Source organism: Amphibalanus amphitrite, unplaced genomic scaffold (genome assembly GCF_019059575.1).
Source record: "Amphibalanus amphitrite isolate SeventyFive unplaced genomic scaffold, NRLGWU_Aamphi_draft 001032F_arrow, whole genome shotgun sequence".
Lineage (NCBI taxonomy): Eukaryota > Metazoa > Arthropoda > Thecostraca > Balanomorpha > Balanidae > Amphibalanus > Amphibalanus amphitrite.
Window position 1 is genome coordinate 122891 of NW_024882526.1, and position 20678 is coordinate 143568.

General features: G+C 47.6%; 1 protein-coding gene across 1 annotated transcript; it reads right to left on the minus strand.

The window, feature by feature from the left end:
- Nucleotides 1-457: 457 nt before the first annotated feature.
- Nucleotides 458-11649, minus strand: LOC122369400. The gene is made up of 8 exons (XM_043344122.1): nt 11605-11649; nt 9342-9560; nt 8849-8989; nt 6577-6717; nt 4072-4316; nt 3530-3728; nt 3039-3255; nt 458-1646 (listed from the first exon to the last, which is right to left on the minus strand). Exons 1-8 carry the CDS (start codon nt 11647-11649, stop codon nt 1432-1434), a joined length of 1422 nt encoding a protein of 473 aa, XP_043200057.1. The 3' UTR covers nt 458-1431.
- Nucleotides 11650-20678: the final 9029 nt, after the last annotated feature.

The window sequence follows — 20678 nt, forward strand, 5'->3', positions numbered from 1 at the left end:
ACCAAACACATTAGGATTGAAATACCAAATACCAAGTTGGTATCGGTTTGGTATCGGTATACCAAAAAGTCGGTATCCGATTGACATCTCTAGTGTCTACTGTGTATAGGCATTACACTGTAGTGAAATAAACGGTACGCTATTTAATCAACGAACAGAATGGCTCATTAAACCACGCAAAGCAGTAAAATCTGAACGATTGCGACTGCAGTTTCAGGCAAATAGATGGAACACACTGCCGCACGAAAGACAATACCGTCACACGAAAGACACGAAAAAACATTTTATCGTATAGCTGCAGCAGTTCTAATGTTGACAGGAGCAGCTGCTTGGTACGGTGCCAGGCCATCTCACCTAGTTCATGAGATGCTGTTCGAACGGGCTCCCTTCTCAACTGATATTCAGTTGGTTTCGGCGCACCCCCGAAGGTTATTGTATTTCCGGGCACGATGCCTACTGACTGCTACTGGTTTATTTTTGTCCTCGGTATAGTCAGAAACAGGCATGTCGTAGCAGGTCAGATGTTCGCACGAAAGGCAATACACGCAGACCTGCACGCAAACACTTTTTGAAAACAGGCACAATAGATCACAGCGAGATTAGTGTTGACGCTAAGGCAGTCGTACATGGTCACTTCGCGTGAGGCATTGAACACTAAACGGTGAACACACAATAAATGTTATCGGGTTTTTCACACGTGCACCAAAAACATGTGCAGGGCCGCACTGGTGCGGCTGATCTGAATGCTAAGTAAAAACAAGAATAAATGGTGAGGGAACTGCTGCATACCCGCATTTAGAGTTGCTTACCTACCTACTCGCCTGGCGGAGTTATATGGGTTCTCGGCGAGCGAGGGCAAACTTTATGGTACGATGCACTGCAAGAGTCCTACAACTGCAGCCACACAATTTAACAAATTTGAGCGTCGTCATCAACTGACAATGGATATGGCACAACTCAGTCTGCCTTTCTCTCTGGCATGTATAGTCGACTACAGAATGATGCTCCACTTTTCACAGGCAATTATTTGCCTGGAGTGGTAGGCTGTGCCGCATCACACGGGCTGAGTTCACAAATTATAGCTTTGTAAATGCTCACAATTGACACGCTTTTAATTGCGTGATAAACGGCACAACTTAGCGCTCCGGTCAACTGATAGCTTCTGAGGAGTGGAACATCATTCTGTAGTCAACTATACCTAACTAGGCATATCGTTTTATCTAAATGGGATCGGTCTTACATATACCTATCTGTCATTGCTTGATCGCACTCAGTGACACAGAAGGCGTTCTTCACTGCCTCACAACCACCACGGCACAAGAAAGCACACGATGTTCGATGACCAGTGATCACTGCACTGCAGGCACTGCACTGCATTGCACTGAGTGGCGCGTCGCGTTGCCATGGAGACCCAAGCTGCATTGTTTCTCGTTACCATGGCGACCCAAGTGGCGGCGCCTCTGGACAGCTATCGCCAAAGATGGCTGCGCACAACGTGAGCACTTGGCCAGTTAGCTGTCGAAGATATTTGTGCGTTGTTCTGTCAATCACTGACGGCTTCTTTTTGCACTCGAAGCCTCCCATTTCACATATTCGGTAGTGATGAACTAAGCCATAGTGTTCTCCCACGGACATGGCTTTGAAACCTGAAAATAGGGGAAAGTGGGGTAAGACGGTCAGGGTAGGTAAGACGGGCACCCCTTCTGCAGACCAAACCAATAGCGCTCCGAGCGAGAAAAATTAGGACCAGAATTGCCTCTCCCACTACACACCACCATTGAAGTCTGGGGAATTTGTGTTCAGTCAATAATCTTTTATTTTGATTTCTTTAAAACACTCATTTCATTGAGAACATCAATAATGTATTGTGCAAGCTTTTGTGTGCAGCACTATAGAGTTAAAAACTCGCAATCACTTGTGGTACACTCATAAGCCAGTTGCCACCAGTGTTCATTTACCGCGGATTTGCTTTGTCTGCATCAAATTGTCCACGCAAAAAAATCGTGCTGAACTTCTGACATTGAGTTTGGGGTTAGACGGGCAACTATGAATCCAATGGGTCTGTAATGGTGAAAATATTTTTGCTGCTGTAGGAAAAAAGGAAGCATTTCTAATAAGAATGTGTTCGATTCCGATACTCACAGACATGTTAGCAATATTCCTTCGGCACAGTTTATTCTCGAATAATGAATGTGAAAAACGATTCTACAAGACAGCGGGGCAGCGCTGCAATGTCCATGTGACAGGGAGGCAACGGCGGTTGCTTACGAATGTTGTGCTAAGAGGGATCAGACGGAATTTAGCATGATATGACTGAGGAATGAGACGAGGCTGCCTGCTGAGTGCTGACATATAGTCATTCAAGAAGAGCAGAAAAGAAAAATGACAGAGGATCTATCCTCAACAATACAACAAAAGTAGCCCATATTGATACGTTTCATGACTCGCGTCTATGGTAACACGCCCCAGCGCGGCGGTTGCTTATAAACTATTTACGAGGGACAGGGTTCACCCGCGGCTCATATCCGAGCCATTACCATCAGATCGGACAGTGATACGGACACGTTCCGCTTTCCACGGTCAGCAGCGGAATGACAGGGGACCGCGGGAATTGCTATTGATCGAGGTCAATGTTTAACGACTCTGCGACCACGTACATGACCTATTAACAACGTCCGTGCATCGGTTCTAGTGGCCATTGCCGTATACTGGCCGAAGTCGTAGCGTCTGTCTATAACTAAACTAGACATCACACCATTTAGCAAAAAAGATGTCGCAGTAATGAGTTAACATTCACTTACAAGAGTAGGTAAATGTAAATACATTTGGTATACCTATTTCTTTCTGAGATAACTTCTACTGTATGTTTAACAAATAACATTAGGCTTTGGATGTAAAAAGTTATTCAATAAATTATCCCTGTATAGCGCTACCACCCACAGACCGATGCCACCGCCCCCCCCCCCCCCCGTGCGGAGTGGGTGCTGTACCGCCGGTGACCCCCCCCCCCCACCAGCCGACGCTGCTGATGCTCTCACCTGGCACGTGCTGCCAGACCTGGTGGTTGCCCACCTCCACGGCCCGCTCGGGCGCCACAAAGTACTTGGAGCGCGAGAAGAAGCGGAACGGGTCGCGCATGCGGCGCGTCTTGAACAGGGTGATAAGGTAGGGGAAGCGGCGCTCGCCGGCTTGAGAGAGCTGCAGCTGCTCCGCCACTGCGGTGTCGTTCTCCCAGTATAGGTAGAAGAAACAGTTCTGCAAAGACAAAAGCAGGATATTTTAGAGCAGGTCTTCAGCGGCACAGGTTGGAAGTTGTCTAATGTCTTCCAATCAGTTCACCCATGTTCATCAATCTGCCTTAAAGTGGCTCGGTACCTATGCATTCCATCCCTCTCCCTCCCTCTCCCTCCCTCCCCTCCCTCCCTCCCTCCCTCCCTCCCTCTCTCTCTCTCTCTCTCTCTCTCTCTCTCTCTCTCTCTCTCTCTCTCTCTCTCTCTCTCTCTCTCTCTCTCTCTCTCTCTCTCCCTACCTTGAACACAAAAGAGCCGTAGTTAGCTCGCCGCCGGCTATCCAGCAGCTCAAACATATCCCCATAGCCGAGGTGCTGTCGCGGTACAATGTACTCGTCTACGTCCACGAGCAGCGCGTACCGGTACCGGTACATGGAGCGGTACACGCAGTCGTTGAGCGCTGCGAACATGTTCTCGGTCCGAATCTCCTTCTGTGACCTGGCGAGAGAGGGGAAAGAGGGCAGATGGTAACGGGACCAGATCAGCGAGCGGCCGATGGGGTGCTTTTGCTAACTATCATGACATTGTGTGCGTGGACCGTGGGCACTGCCTACATTTGCATTGCAAAATTCATCAAAAATGTCGATATGCGGATCTTAAGTACGTACCTCTCAAAGTCAAATGTAAGGAGGGAAGCAAGGCGTGACGCGTTACTTATGTGGTACCTACCAGCAATGTCCTTAAAAGGAAAAATAAACAGAAGTAATACGCTTAAGTGCACCCCTGCCGAGAGTATGGCCTCTCCCACCCATCCACCCTCCCCCCCCCCCCCACCCCTCACCTGAGCTGCATCTCCCACTGAATCACGGTGGCCACGCCGCGGCTCTCGTAGAAGCGCAGCACCCTCTCCACATCAGTGCCAACCGTGTGGTTGTAGAACACAAAGTGGTTGACGCCCAGCAGCCGGTGGAACTCGATAAACTCCACCAGCCACACGGCACGGTTGAACTGGTAGTGGAACGGCTTGACGCACACGGCGAAATTGCCCAGCCGCTCCACAGACGGGTCCAGGTCGGACACTGCCACCTGGTGGCGGTCACAGGAAACTGGATGAAAGGTAGCGCCGAGAGATGGCGTCTACACGCATTTTGAACGAGCGGGAAATCCGAAATGAAGTTGGCGGAAATTTTTAGTTTTATCATTTTTGATGATATTAATCAAATCTTAAAGATTTTAGCTTTTTAAAGCAAGCATCAACGCAATGGTCTGCTAGCTTTTTTAAAAGTAGGACCTGTGCATTTGGTGGACATCTAAATTTGATAGGTATGCCTGAATAAAAGAATGCGCTTATCATGTTCTGTCGGTTAACCCTCGCCCATGTAGGGGGGGGGTTGGTGTAACCCCCCCCCCTGAGGTTTTTCTTAGCTACACGCCGAACCGTTTCAGATAGCCTGCTCAAATTTTCAGTACCCTTTGGGGCATCCTTTGCGCAACTTTTGGTATTTTTTTTGTAAAGGTCATGTCAGGTCACGGAGTTATGACGTCATAAAGGGAACAACCTCCGGCCAGATTTACGCTAAATTGGACATTGCTTTACATTGGTATAAATGCCGACTGACCTGACACACTGATGGATTGTTTTAGAATCACAACTGGCTGATTTGACATTGGCACAATGTCCGTTGACATTTTGAAGGTTACTAAAGGTCAAGGTAAGGTCAGTGACCTCGGTTGACCTGTAATGACTTCTTGCACTTGTATGCCTTTTCGGGGTATTTTGATGCCCTGAATTCGAATTTGCTATCCATTTCAGGCATCGTCGGTTGTTTCTTGTAGTTCATTTTAGGTCAGGGTAAGGTCAGTGACGTCACACGCCTGACGTGACCCAATGCACAAATGACCATGCAGACTTCCGATGCTCCCAACGCATCATTTTTAGAGTTATGACCTCGAAATACACACCAAACGATAGAGAATTGATCAAGGATCACGATAGTGAAGGTTTCAAGTCGATATCTCTTACCGTTTTGCCGCAATCGGCGCGGAAATCTGAAAAAGTTAGTTTTTTCCGAAAATTTGACCTTTGACCGGTCATAAGTAGGTCAAATGTTGACCTAGGACCAAAAAATATACCACCAATCGCGAGATTTCGTTGAGAGCAATCCGTTGGTCTTTTCCGCTAAGTTCTACGACGCTCCGTTTTCAAACGCCAGGGGGGATCGCACCAACCCCCCCCTGCATGGGCGAAGGTGGCAAAACACCGTTTACGGGCGAGGGTTAAGTGACTTGAACTTGTAAATACAAAGCTGTTCTTTTAACCCTCGCCCGCACATGGGGGGGTTGCCCCCCCCCCCCCCCAGGTAGTCTTTCTGCTCTGCACTCAACATTATTAGAGCTAGAAGGCTGATTTTTCGTATAGCTGCTCCTCTATCCTTTCTTGATGTCCACTGAAAATTTCAAGTTTCTGTGGTTTTTGGTTTCGGAGATATGACCTTGTTTTTCAGGGCATGTCATGACCCAAATGGCCAATTCTCAACATCTTGCGTTGGCTATGGGCCTTGTGAGCTTTTGACACCTTGATTTCGGCCTTTTTTGCCAGTCTTACCTCCCACCTATCATGGAACATGTTGTTCGACGATGTACAGAGGTCAAGGTCAGGGTCAAGGTCAACCTAGGTCATCTAAGATAATTGCGTTTTAGGCAAGCGGAATTTACTTTTTGTGAAGTTTTTTGACTGCATTTTTGGTAAAAGCTTCTCAGATCATGATTTCATGTAATATGGACACATAAACAATCGGTGCACACATCAGTATACACACAGACACACACAGACATACAAACACATATAATTGACCTTGACCTAACTTGACCTGAAATGACCTCAGCAGCAAAAACCTGGTCGGGTAGTGTGACAAAGAGGTTCTAGCTGGCTTGACACCAGAAAACGGCATCGTCATCGGTATATGATAAGCAGCGCACTTGATATCCAACGGTGACCCAAAACAGCAACATTTGTTTAGTTTGACCTGACCTGGAAGGTCAATGACTGACCTGAGAAGGTAAAACTGGGTATCATTGGATTCGTCTCTTCCCAAAGAATCGTTTTGGTCTTTACCGCTAAGATCTATCTCCAACAGGAACGAAATGGCGCGGGGGGTGGCAACCACCCCCCATGTGCGTTCTAGGATGGGAAAATGGCATGTGCGGGCGAGGGTTAAGGACAGGGTTCACCCGAGCTCTTTGATTTGGTATGTGCACGTTATTTTCGATCTACGGTCTTTCAGTAGGTGCGACTAGCTCTGATTGTTTGTAACTGACAAGAGTCATGCCACAACCAAAGACTCACCGTGGCCGGGTTGGGATCGTCCAGTTTCTCCACCAGTGACACCCTGAGCGGGAGTCGGTCGGTGTTACAGAGCACGAACCGGGCCGTGTAGGCCAGGCCCCAGTTCTCCCGGATCACCTTGTGTTCGGCGGTTACCGTCTCCTACCAAGAGAGAGATAGAACAGATCATGTAGCCTGCTTAGACGGAGGACACTGTAATTTTGTGAGCTTCTGAGGCAGAGAACGTGCCCTGAGTGGAGAGAGAACAAACCTGCCCAGACGGAGAGGAAAGTGTCAACAGCCGAGACAAAAAATTGACCATCAGTTGCCGAAATGTAGAACAGACTGTTCACTGGCGAGAAAAAAATAGACGTTATCTACCAAGAGTAGCCTATCTACTGTCTCGGGTCCAGGGACAGTGCGAGAAACGGACGCCTACCTATAAAATTATGTGCCAAGAGAGAACAGGGAATGTGATCTGCCGAGACAGAACAGACTGTTGAATGTCCTGAGACGGCTGACAATCTAAACTTAAGAGAGAGAGAGACGGCACATCTACCTCATCTCTCCTTGAACTACTATCCACTGCCCTCACGGCTGTAAGGAGCTAACCTTCGCCCCAGTGGGGGCGGGGGGGGGGCATATGCTACCACCCTGTCGCGTTTTTTGCGTGTGAATAAAAAACCGCGGCCCGTAGCGCCGCGCCGCTTGGAATAGCTTTTTGTACGTCAATTTTAGACAACGTGTGAAATTTTTAACCCCAGGTCATGTCAGGTCAGGTCACCAGGTCAAGTTAACTGACCAAGCCTAAAAAAGTTTGCAATCATGTCCAGCCTGCAGTGTTTGTTAGAAAGGTTTTAAACTTGGTGGATTGCATGATGTTATGGGCGCCTACAATTTGAATATCTCGGATTTTTTATATCCGTGACCTAAGGTCAGGCCAGTGGCGTGACCTTACCATTGTAAGTCAATGGAGAAAAATGAAAATGCCTCTAGATCCGTGTGTACGCATAGGAACAGTCCAATTATTTCAGAATCACAATGATTTTGGTCCACCCGTGACGACCAAAGTGTCTTTTTTGCTGATAGCCTCTAGAAAGGTCATCCGAGGTCATTTGAGGCTACAAAACAGATTTTTGCCAATAACTCTCGATTGGAAAGAGATAGGACGCTGGGGATGGCCTCAGTGTGTTTGCCTTGTTGAGACGCATCGACTGATATGCAACATGACCTTTTCCGGTCAGGTCATGACCTTGACCTTAGGTCAAATTTTCAAGTTGACCTTTCAAGGTCAACTTATGGTTCATTCGACGCGTCTCGGCGAGAGGAACACGATTCTGGCAATAGAAACGCCGTGGCTTTTTTATTCAAAAGTTATTGTCGAAAAACACTTTTCGTAAAAACAGATATTTTTTAGGTTTTTGCCCTCTGGAGGCTGTACCGTTGACCTGAGGTCAATTTGACCTTATCAAAAGAAGAATTCAAAAGCTATCGATAGCTTTTCCATGCGTTTTTCTAGCTAGCAAAGTTCCTGAGATAAATGCATGTTTTCTGAAAAATGTAATGACATTTGGCAAATATTGACCTTTGATGACCTGCAGTGACCCCAATATTGCTCTAAGATGAAAAATGACCGGAATGCTTCCAAACGTACGCATTGAGAGCTATCGACTGTTTTTTACCGCGTCTTTCTAGCCCTCTAAATTTTTTAGTTAGAGGTGGGTGGTAACATATGCCCCCCCCCCCCCCCCACTAGGGCGAAGTTGGCTGAGACCGCCACTGGGGCGCGGGCTAATCAGGCCCACTCAGTTTTTTTTTTGCAGCTAGAGGAGCATTGAAACACATTTCGCTTTTATAAAAATTGCCTGTAAAGGAACGAAGAAGGCAGCATTGAATAAGTCTACAGTCTGTCTTGTGTCTACCGTCTATCAACTGTATCGCTTAGATCACTGATTGCATTCCATTGAATTTATTTATCCTTGAAAGATAAATCAATATCAACGTGTCGGTGATTCACCTCAGTACGATTCCAATTCAATTCAGATCAATGAACCCATCGATCCACAAAATCAAGTTAGATGGAAATGTAATTCAGTTGCTTGTTCTAGAACATTATACTTATTTTGTAAATAAATAAAAGCGCGCGATGCAGCACTACAAAGAACAAACAGATACTGTGATTGGCATATTTATATGAACCGGCGGGGGAACTACCGTTTTGAGTCACTGTGATATATCAAGCGGGTTCCCTCGCAGGAGGCGACTCGGTCCCCACACATGTGAAGTCCCTCACCTTCGAGCCGTCGCTGTAGTGCAGGACGCACTGCAGCGCGCGGATTGTACGGGGAAGACGTAGCCGACCCGTGGCGATAATACGTACGAACTTCTTATCCAGCCTCCTATCGAAGTAGGCGGAGAATATGAAAAACTTTCCCTGTAGGTGAGCAGAGAGCACACAATATCTGTGAATGAAGTGACGTGGCTTTGCCCAGCAAGGTAAAACGTTATCCATATCACGTCGTCCAACAATGGGTGCAGTTAATTATTGCAAGTTTCACCACACTCTTCGACAAAGTATTGTCATTTAGGTACAACTTTAACTCAATGCGTCCCTCCTGCACTTCAAAAATTTTGCAACGAAAAATGCATCTTTTTTATGTCTTTTTTCAGTCGAAATATGTGCTGATGCCCTATAGATAAGCAGATGACGTGCCATAGAGGATGCACGACCCTCACTACAGAGTAGGTGACGCTCTGCACCAGTCTAAGTGACGTCACCAACTCACCACCGAGTATGTAACGTTCTGCCACGTGCTGCGCAGCCCCAGATAGGGTCGCACGGCCTCATCAGCCGGCAGTTGACCGCTGGGCAGCGCTCGCGCCGCCAGCACGGCCCCTCTGCTCTGCCTCTCAGGGGATGGCGCGGGCTCCACCCTGACAGCGTGCACGCGGCTCCGCCCTCCCGATACTAAAATTGCCGGGGGAGTGATGAACTGGGGCTCATCCTGCCAAAAAAGGAAGGAGTCAGTCAGAAAGCTAGACGGGTGAAGACGTGGAGTTTGGAGAAAAAAGGACCCAGGAAAATCTATAGATAATAAACAAGATGATTATACAAAGTTACCATTACTCAACGAGATCATATTTTTGAGATAGGATAATACTTGTATTTGTATTTTGTGTAATATATTTACCCAGCAGACGGCAGTTGCAGTTGCTGCCACGTTTCGTCACTCACCAGTTAGAACGGGGGGGGGGGGGCGGGGTGTTAAATGTTCGGAAATTCAATTACTCGGAAACTCGGAAATCAATTACCTACCCCAGCGAGACGGACAAACATAGGCGGCGGAACGTGGAGGGCAACGGGGCACCGTGCCCCCCCCCCTTTGACTTTTGTCATTTTAATTAACATTAGCCCTATGGGCGTTGCATGGAAAGAATGGGGCCAAAAGTCGGCAGTGCCCCCCTCCCCTCTTAATTGAACGTGTTCCGCCGCTACTGTGGGAAAAAAACCTCAATTGCCCTCGGCTACGCCTCGGACATCATGCAACATTTTTTACTATTGCCCGCTACCCCGCAAAGTATTCGTTTATTATTATTATTTTTATGTGACCTCGCAAAAAAAGTTGGCCGATGGCGATAGTGACCTCTGGAGAGCTGAGCTACTATGAGATAGCTTATCGGCGCCAATTTAGTGGGTAATTGCTACCGGTCGTACTGTGGCGGGCGGTCCAGTGTGGCAATAGCTGTCGCAACACACTGGTTGCTTTGAGGCAGTGGAGTCCGCTACGTTGTAACCATCTCAACCGTCGTATATACTGGATAAACATCAAGGGTGGCGTAAGATGCCGATTCGAGTACTGCCTGCAGGTGCACAGTGTGGACCCTGAAGGACCTGACATTAGATATCCTCACCAAACACGAGAAAACTCGAGCCTCACCAAATCCCTGTCATGCAACAAGCCTGACAACATTTAAATGGGTTACACATCCATTATGAATCCGAGCAAAATCAATACAAATTCGATACCAAATCGAGGCTGAAGAGGTGGCTCATGTTTGGATTAAATTCATGTTTAGAATTGTATAACGTTAGCTTTACAATGCAATAACAATACCACTAAATAGTCACTAAACATACCAATGTGCACGTAACAATAACATGAACGCCCGTATAGCTACTAAAATCACTGAGCGCTGTTGGCGACGCTGCGGTCCCTGAAGTGGGGTCATATTTCAATACCCTCCCTTGTGTTGGAATTGCACCGTTCCTTACAGCATGTGCTCGTTATCGACCGTGGAAGGCTCACTAGGCAACACGGTGACACCTTATGACGGGCAGCCACGCCGGTGGCTGACACGGGTGCCAGCGCAGTGGTTACGCGGAGACGCGGGTGCATGCGAGCCTGAATGTGAGCCCGCAGTCGCGGCAGCGGCGGTCGAGCCCGCGACTGATGCGGAGGTCAAGTTGTGACCTCATGTGTCACTGAGCCAGCGACTGATGCGGAGGTTGACGCTGGCAGCGATGATGCCGATGGTATTGTGGGTGACATTGCTGCCACAGACGATTCGTCGGCCATCAGCGACCTGCACGCCAGAGCGGGACACCCCGGTGATCGGCGAACTCTGTACTTTGCCCGCCGTAACATTTCGCCGAATATCACGCGGAACCAGGTGCACAGTGCGGTTTCAAACTGTGATGTGCGCCACGCAAAGGACCCGGCACCCATTAAGTGGCATGGCGGGGAGCTGTGGAAGTGAGGGAGACTTGATCAGACTCGCCATTGAGATTATACACACTACCGCGATCAGTCGTAAGTGCTTATCTGTCACCGATTGCGATCCGTCGCGGTGTTGCGTGTGGCGCCCACTGCGCGGGTCGGACTAAGGCAATGTGACGGCGCAACTGCAGTATGTAGATATTTTTAGAGCGCATGGCTCCCGCAGTCGAACTGCTGACGGAAAACGGCACTTCATTCCGTAGCCGGGAATTTGCAGTGCTAACTGCGCGATGGGGGGTTAGCTGCGCTTCAGAGCCGTGCACCGGCCAACTGGGAACTCGATTGTGGAGCGGAACCACCAGTCGGTGAAGGTCATCGCTGGTCGCACCCAGTGCCCTGCGTCCCGGGCTGCACAGGTGTACAATGCTTCCCCTCATGATGGTGCATCGACGGCGTCATCCTCAGGAAGTCAGACTCTGGACTGTAATCGCCACGCCCCGTGTGGATTGTCCATGACGGTAATACAATACAATACAATACAATACAATACAATACAATACAAGTGTTGCGTGCACCTATCCTGCGCGCGACCGAGTTCGCCCAACTGTCGGGAACTGGGAGGAGGGCGGGTCGAAATTGTCCGTCACGATCTGCACCGTACCGTGATGGGGACGCAGTGCGAGTCGGAAGCCCTGGACAAGGTGCACCCTCCCTGTGCAGAAGCTAGCGGTGGTGCTCATAGTGATCCTTGATGATCAGGATTCAGCAGGGGGATTGTAGCTTAGTCAATATAACTAGTTAGTCAGTGTTCAATATACTTTGTTCGTCCAGGTACGGGACAATGGGGTGTCTAATTCAGGGCCGCTGGCAAATTAGAAGTAAGTTTTATAGGTAAAGACAAAGTACGAGCACATTTGTGTAGCTTTTGACATAGGAAAAAATACAAAATTTAATTTTGGTGACCTAAGATAGGTCAGGTCAACGACCCCGAGCTGTTTTTTTTAACCCGCGCCCTGCTGGGGGGGTGTTTGAACACCCCCCCTTGTGGTTTTTCGCAAATATCTCAAAAACGGCGGCGCGGAGCGCCGCCGTTTTTGGTACACCTTATCATACATTAATTCTACACATGTTGTGAAAATTTCAGACCAAGGTCATTCAAGGTCAGGTCACCAGGTCACTTGAAGTGACCTCACCTTATAAAAAGTTTCAATGTCTGTCATAGCTACACCGAGTGACCGATCGCTTTGAAACTTTCAGCGATTGCTAAGAGCAATAGCACGTACAAAATGTATATCTCAGAATTTTGATATCGATGACCTAAGGTCAGGTCAATTTTGCGACCTTCCCATTATAAGTCAAAGGGAGAAAATTGAAATGCGCCTCTTTTGGACGAAATACGTTGTTAACACTCCCAAACACTGAATTACAAGTGGTTTAGACACACTGAACATGAAAATGGTGTCCGTGACCCCTGTTTATGCCCTGAGGTCATCTTAGGTCACGAATGGTATCGAACAGTTTTTCGCAAATAACTTTTGATAGAGGCATGCTAGAGCGATGAAAACGCATTAGATGTGTTCAGCTAGACGATACGGATGACTGATATGCAACATGACCCTTTCAGGTCAGGTCATGACCTTGACCTGAGTTCAAATTTTCAAGTTGACCTTTCAAGGTCAAGTTATAGTTCATTCGATGCGTCTTGACGAGAGGAACACGATGCCGGTAAAAGTAAGCTCGTGCAAGGCTTGGATCAAAAGTTATTGCAGAAAAACTGTTTCCGAAAAAATCGGCTATTTTTGCAGTTTTTGCCCCCTGCAGGCAAAACCGTTGACGCTAGGTCAAATCTGAGAGAAATTACTCAGAAAGGGCGTTAATAGGGCTATCGAATGCGCTTTTCCGCGGCGCTGTAGCTCTATTGGTTCCCGAGTTATGCGTTGGCATCTTGGAAATTGTCGACATTCGACCTGGAAATCGGCGAAATTTTGCCTTCAATGACCTCTGGTGACCTGACCTTTGACCTGACCAAAAAATTGACCGAAGTGATTTCGTCATTATTTTTGACGCTCTTTCGAACGCCGCCTTCCGCGTATCGCTACGTGGCCCAGGAGCCGAGTTAGAAGGGGGGGTGTTCAGACACCCCCCCCCCCAGCAGGGCGTGGAAATCCAGGACCCCCAGCCGGGCGCGGGTTAATACCTACCTTCAACAAAAATAGGCAGTGGTGCCAACGCATTCGTATTGTCAAGCCGTCGACTAACATAATTGTTTGGAAAAATTCAGGTTTATGTTGACCTTATGCGACGTCGAATGACCTTTAGTTGACCTTGGCAGATCAATGGTCGTACTTATCCTAATGGATTCTTCAAGCTTCTGATCAAGAATCTGGCATCCATTTTGCTCTAAGCATTCATTTAGAGCCTCCGGATAACAAATTTGTCTCAATTTTTATTACTAACTTGAATCAGTGAAATAGCCTCCAGCAAGGATTCATACTTTTCCGTGACCTTAACCCGGCACCGCCTGGGCTATTTCCGTACCCACGACAGCCTGGGGGGGTCGGATCCGACCCCCCCCCTGTTATCTCGAGAACCAATGGTCGTATCGAGCCCCGCGAGGCGGCGTTCGAAAGGTCTCTACGAGACCTTCCCAAAGCACTCTTAAAATTTTAAGATTGAGGTTAACTTTCGGGTCAAGGTCAGGTCAAAGGTCAAATTCAGGGGTTTTGCATGATTAGGCTTACGGACAGCGGAATCGATAGCTGCTGCTCGAAACTCACCACAAATGACCTCAAAGACCTAGTGAAGGTACCATGTGCGTATAGGGGTCATACTAAGTACGGGTCAAGGTCAGGTCAGGTCACGAAAGGTCACGGTTTTCACTTTCTGCTACATGGGCGTGCAACACATGTTTTATGGCTTATTTTTCACGCCAAATCCGATGGTAATGGTTATATGTGACCCCAAGTCACTGTGCTGGTGATAAGTGTGCATTGATAGCATAAGAAATCGTTTATACCATACATAACTAAACGAGGGCTACAGGGTTGGGCAGATAAATTGGGACAAAATACATATTTGCATTCAGAACGCCGTAGCTTTGAAATTTGTAAACATAGGCATTTAAAATTTGGATCACATATTGTCACGCCAATTTTACACATTTATCACCAAATATGGTCACCGTGGTCCACCTGCATCAGTCCTTATCGGTGCCTGGACTGGCCGCACGCGCGGCGAGATCTCCCGTCTGAAATGGCTCGTAATTGTAGCCAACTGGCACTGCTGAGGCTCACCACAGTCACATGGGGACGTTCGTTAGACTCACCCGCAAAAACGCCCCAGCAACCAGAACTTGTTTGGGCTGAGGTTTAATGAGGAAGGGGGCATTTTTCCTTGGGTACAGTTTGCGGGATCCTCCGTTTCAGGAGATTTTGTATTTAATTTACTGTATGCCGGGGAGCTGACTCCTCGAAGAGCATCACTCCATGCAGGATGTTGCCTTCTTCCATCTTGTTGATTCAAACTGCCGGAATAATGGTTAGGTACGCTGTAATGGCGAACCCCCTCCCGATTCCGTAAAATAAGGGGGCCACACGTGACCGTCAGAAGTCACCGAGTGGAATGCCATCACCGATGTCTGCTGCATGCTTTTTGGAACTAAGATCACGTCTTCTGGGCTAGTTGCGATGTTTCATGGTGTTTGCGGTTGTTCATATGTTCGGTTATGGGGATACCATCGTCGAAAAAGACCTGCACGTGCTTGCTCGCTTCTCCAAGCCCTTCAAGAGGAAACAATCTTTTTAACGTCACAGCTGCTTCAACATCTATGTTAACAGGTTGATATGCATCAATGCATAAGAGTACATGTTTGAGGTGTGGGTATATCGCTTTCTCATGGCGCGGCTACCTTCGTTGTAAGCTCGCGCCACTGTTTTCGCGAGGATCCTCTGATTTAACTGAACTTTGCCTTTTAGCCCCCCTGGAAAACCGGGGGAGCGGCCGGTGTCAATGCAATAAGTATGTAAGGATGAGTCAATATCATCTCTTCCTCCAACGGTTACGTCTGTTCGATACATTCTACTTTCAGCCATTTGATAGTGCATAATTAGAGCATTGGCATGCATGTGCGCGCGGACGAAGTTGATAGTGGCTTGCTTAAGCCCACGTTCTGTGACCAGCCGACTCAAAATTACAACGCAACCTGCATAACATGGAAAAGTATTCATTAGCCTATATTTATGTTCAAAAATTATCTTTATCACTAAAAAATAGTCGTTTTAGAGGAAGTTGAAATTTGTCCCAATTTATCTGCCCAACCCTGTAAGAAAAAAAGTCAATTTTTCAACTTTTTATTTTTGACATAAAATGCACTTTTCTAGACGAGCTTTGTCCAAGGAATCTAGTGGTGCCATTTGTTTTCACATGCGATGTTCAGAAGTGCCTCTAATTCGCGAAAATGCTTATGACGTCACCATGCCCTATGCATGTTGGAGGTATTTTTTTTACAATTTGGGGGTCAAAAATCAAGATAGAAAGCTGAAATTTGGGACATCTAATGTTCTAATAGAGCTCTATAACATATATTCCGGTTTTTTGACAATTCTCAAAATTTTGGATTTTATTAGCTGTTTTCCAAAAAATATAGTTTTTTGAATTTTTAGAGGTAAAAAACGCATTTTATGGAAAATCCGAGATAGCCATTTTAAAGAACTCGTTGAGCTGCGTCTTTTCATGTCCTTAATTTGCAATTTCCTCAAAACCTCGATTTTTGGCGATTTTTTAAACATTTACTATTTTTTGACTGAAAACGCCATGTAGTTACATCACTAAAATCGCTATATCTCAAAAAATTGTTGAAAAATTTTTTTCTTGAAAATTGCACAGGAGACATCAAATTGATGGGGGAGAAGGTATGCCAAGTTTCAAGTTGATTACGGAGCGAGCGAAGCGAGCGTAGTCTTTCCTTAGATTAACGGAAATTTCTGAGTATGAGCGGCCGGCCGGCCGGCCGGCCGTGGTCACGCTTTTGCGAGGCTTATATCTCAGCAACCACTTGACCGATTTACATGCGGTAATTTTTGTAGGGTAGCTTCATTCCTTCTACCAAGTATTGCACTATTCCCGATGCATGTGGGTGACCCCTTATGCACGTGCCACGTGCAAAACGAAGAGGTGTCACTTTTGTAATTGTTGCAATATCTCGGTAACTACTGGGCCGATTGCGCTGAGAGTTGGCATGTAGGTAGGCACCCACTAGGCAATACATATCCATGTGCCAGAGTTGGGGTGCTGCTGCACGTGCGCACGTGCAGGGGTCGTTTCCAGATCTCGAGAACGGCTGGACCGATTGCGCTCAAATTTGGTACACGGTTACGGAGCAGTTAGTAGGGTGCCGTGCACAAGTCAGTTGGGACCCATTTTGCACGTGCGCACGTGCAGGGTGCCGCTTCCAGATCTCGAGAACGGCTGGGCCGATTGTGCTCAAATTTGGCACATCGCTAGAGACCGGTTAGTAAGGTGCCGTGCACAAGTCAGTTGGAGGTACCCCCTCGCAATTTCGCACGTGCAAGGCCCACCCTCTCGCTCGCTCCGTTAGTCGCCACAAAAGGCGTTATACTGGTAGCGCAAGCGGTTCATGAGTTATTAAAGAAAAACGGAGGGGGGGGGTCGGATCCGACCCCCCTCAGGCGGTCGCAGGTTAAACCCTGATTTTTGGCGATTTTTTAAACATTTACCACTTTTTGACTGAAAATGCCATGTAGTTACATCACTAAAATCGATATATCTAAAAAAAATGGATATTTTTTCTTAAAAATTACACGGGAGACGTCAAATTGATGGGGGAGAAGGTATGACAAGTTTCAAGTTGATAGCGTAAGCGGTTCATGAGTTATTCAAGAAAAACGGAGGGGGGTCGGATCTGACCCCCCCCCCCCCCCAGGCGGTCACGGGTTAACTTTGGAGCAGCCTTTTATGATAAGATGTGAACCACAAACAGGTGCCTGATAAGAAGCATTTCAAAACATCTTTGAATTTAGGATACAAGATATAGTTACGAAAAGTGCAAGGTTTGAGGTCAACTTTGACGTTGAATGTTGAGCACATATTCGAAATCCTCCGATTCTTTTCAGTTCATTTCACACCCATTTCAGGTGGTCTTATGCATCATGTAATCCTCTGAAACACTTACTTTGAGATCACCATGCACACATGTGCCAATTTTTGCTTTTAACGTTGACCTATGACATTGAAAATCGACCTGAGGTCAAACATTTTAGGTGCCTTAGAATCGCCTGGTAAACACCTTCCGGTTGGTACCGCTTTGGTTCCCGAAGTTTCCTTATTTACGCACTTAGACGATGGGAGGGGGGGGGGGCGAAAACGCCCCCGGAATGCAGTGGTTGAGCTAACCCCCCAGGCCCGTCCGGGTTGATGTCATTTGTAGCATTGACCCGGCCGGGCTTTAAAACATTACTTAAACGTTATGCTTATCTATTTATTAGAGACGTCAATCGGATACCAACTTTTTGGTATAGGTACCGATACCAAACCGATACCAACTTGGTATTTGGTATTTGACTCGTAATGTGTTTGGTATTTTGTTGGTATCATGAGCCCTCACTAAAGTATAAGAGGCTAAGAAATCGGTAAAAAAGTTGGTATTTCCCTCATTTTCCTAAGTCGGTTTGGTTTCGGTTATCGGTATTTCCTCGTGGTTTTGGTTGGTATTTGGTTTGGTATCGGTATTCCGATTTTCCGTAATTGACATCATTACTACTTATAACAGATACGGGAGTGAGGGCTCTGAGTGCTGGGAAAAGGAACTTCAGACTCGACTCATCGATATGTTATTCTGAATATTTCTGAAGAGAAACCACACCAAACTACTCTCCTCTTCTTTCTCCCATTTGCTTTCCCTCCAACTCTCTCTCTCTCTCTCTCTCTCTCTCTCTCTCTCTCTCTCTCTCTCTCTCTCTCTCTCTCCCTCTCTCTCTCTCTCTCTCTCTCTCTCTCTCTTTCTCTCACTGTCTCACCTGTGAGTTACCGTAGATAAAAACTGTGACTTTGAAGACAAATATGCCGGTAAAGATGCAGGCCAGCAGAAGCTTCTTTCGTGGGTGTATCCGCATCTTGTCTTTTTGCCGAAGATCTATTACGCTGCGTCAATGTTACGCATCATACACCCGGCAGACTTGAACAATGTACAACGTGGTGAGAATGAGCGAATGTTCAGAGGATGGCACAGCTGCTCGTCAAGCTGTAGCCTCGCAGAGGATCGATGTACCGGGTTGTTTTTATCAGCATCGGTGTTGCCACCAGTTTCGTTGGTGTCCTTTATTTATTAGCTCACCAGGGACGACAGCCGACCACCAGCTGACTTCAGATCCCGTTTCCTCTTCACTGCTGGAGTTTGTTAAAATATACTTAACTTGTGATTATGCGCACGAGAAGTACAATGGCAGGACGTTAATGCGTTCTTTTTCCTCCGACATGCAGCGTGCCGACGTTTTCACTGCATCGTCAGGTCACTCCGCGCACGATTGCATTTGGTCAGGAAGACTCCTGGCTCTGGAGTTACTTTTTTATGTCAGAGCAAAGGTAACGACGTCGTCTTGCTCTGCACGGAACAAGCGGTCAGATCCAAGCATCCAGTCCAATTCTGCGGCGACGGAGGTCTCTGAAGATGCACTTCTCGCCACTAACCGCTACACCGACTTCACGTCGGTCGAACTTCTCTCACATTGGCAAAGCCGTCACACTGACAACCCTCTCAATGGCTCAGAAGCGCTACGACTGCCTAAGAGGACCCGCCGAGTGACACTAGCTGTCCGTTGGGGTGGTTGCAGCCTGACTTCTGAGCTCTGTTTTCTGACGCGGCAGCTGTGCCGCTGATAGGTACCGGCTGTGTAACACCCCTTCACACAGTGTTTAGACAGGTTATACACGATGGGTAGAGGCTCGGTTATCAGTTAACAGTTATCATGCAGGTGGTCGCCGATCGGAGCTGGCAACACGTGGATGTATCTCACTTCGTACGGAAATCAGCAGCGTCCGTACGAAAATCCGTAGCGGTGACGTGAAGAACAGTGGTAGTCGCGGAGATTGCAGAGCGCCAGCTGCAGATTCCGGGTCTTACGAGCCAGATTATTAGACCGGGGAGTGGTGCCCCGGTCTTTCACAGACACCAGTGTCACCAGTGACACGCCCAAGCACCGTCACCAATGACAGGTCAGCACCGTCACCAGACCACCCGCGTGCGCGTCCGTCCAACACTGGCGTTTGCGCCGATACGGTGTTCACGCCTGTACCACAATCGCACTGCCCCCCTGCCCCCGTCCCCCCCCCCCCACCCGGTGCCCGCGGGGGACAGCCCGCGCCCCGCGCGCCGAAACTCCTCAATCGATATGGGTGGTATCACAGCAACCCTCGTGGACTGTTTGACGAACCAGCGCTGCCACATGCGGAACGGCTGGCTCGCACGGCGTAAGGGCAGACGGCTGGCTTCGTGCATGCTTTCAGACTGGCTAATGGTAGACCTAGTGCTATGGATAACCATTAGGTATAATCAATTAGACAAAGTTGCATAAGACATTGTATTGTATGAATGCTGAATAACATTATCAAAATGGAAATATGTCGATGTCAGTTGACCTTTGATGGATCTATACGATGTTCTCTCCATGCGTTGTAGCGATGTGTATGAATTCCTTACTTCTATTATTTCGTAAATAAATTCGTAACATATTCGCACAAATAAACAAACGGAAAACTTAGATAAATCAAATTACAAAGGTAAATTAGAAACGTAAAATTTTAATGGAAAATTTAAAAAGGGCAACTCAGCAAATGACCAAAACTTTTTCAGAACACTATCTCTTCATCATCATTACCTACCTCAGCAACGATGATGTCTCAATTCGCATGCTATTCCAAGCACACCAGAGCTAAAGTTTTATCCGGAATGACATGCTTTTATACATATTTTGTCGGCATCATCGCTTCGTTCGGTTTAGTCAGCTGGTGCTGGCAAACTCTCCAGTTCACAGATCACTATTTGGCTTCCCAATCCTTTTACTGCGCCGTATAGGTCGTGGTGTAGGGGCTTCACCGGCTCGACGCCCGAGGGACTACCGTGGGTGTCGTGCAGCTGGGAGCAGTTCGCCCCCAGTGTTCCCACTTCCCAGTGTCCTCTGCTGTCCACCACTGTCCTTCAGTGTCCTCAGCTGTCCTCCGGTGTCCTCTCAGCTCTCCCCAGTGTCCTCCGCTGTCCTTCTGTGTCGTCCTCCGCTGTCCTCAGTGTCATCTCGCTGTCCCCAGTGTCCTCTAGTGTCCTCCCACTGTCCCCAATGTCATCTCGCTGTCCTTCAGTGTCCTCCACTTCCTTCAGTGTCCTCTCGCTGTCCT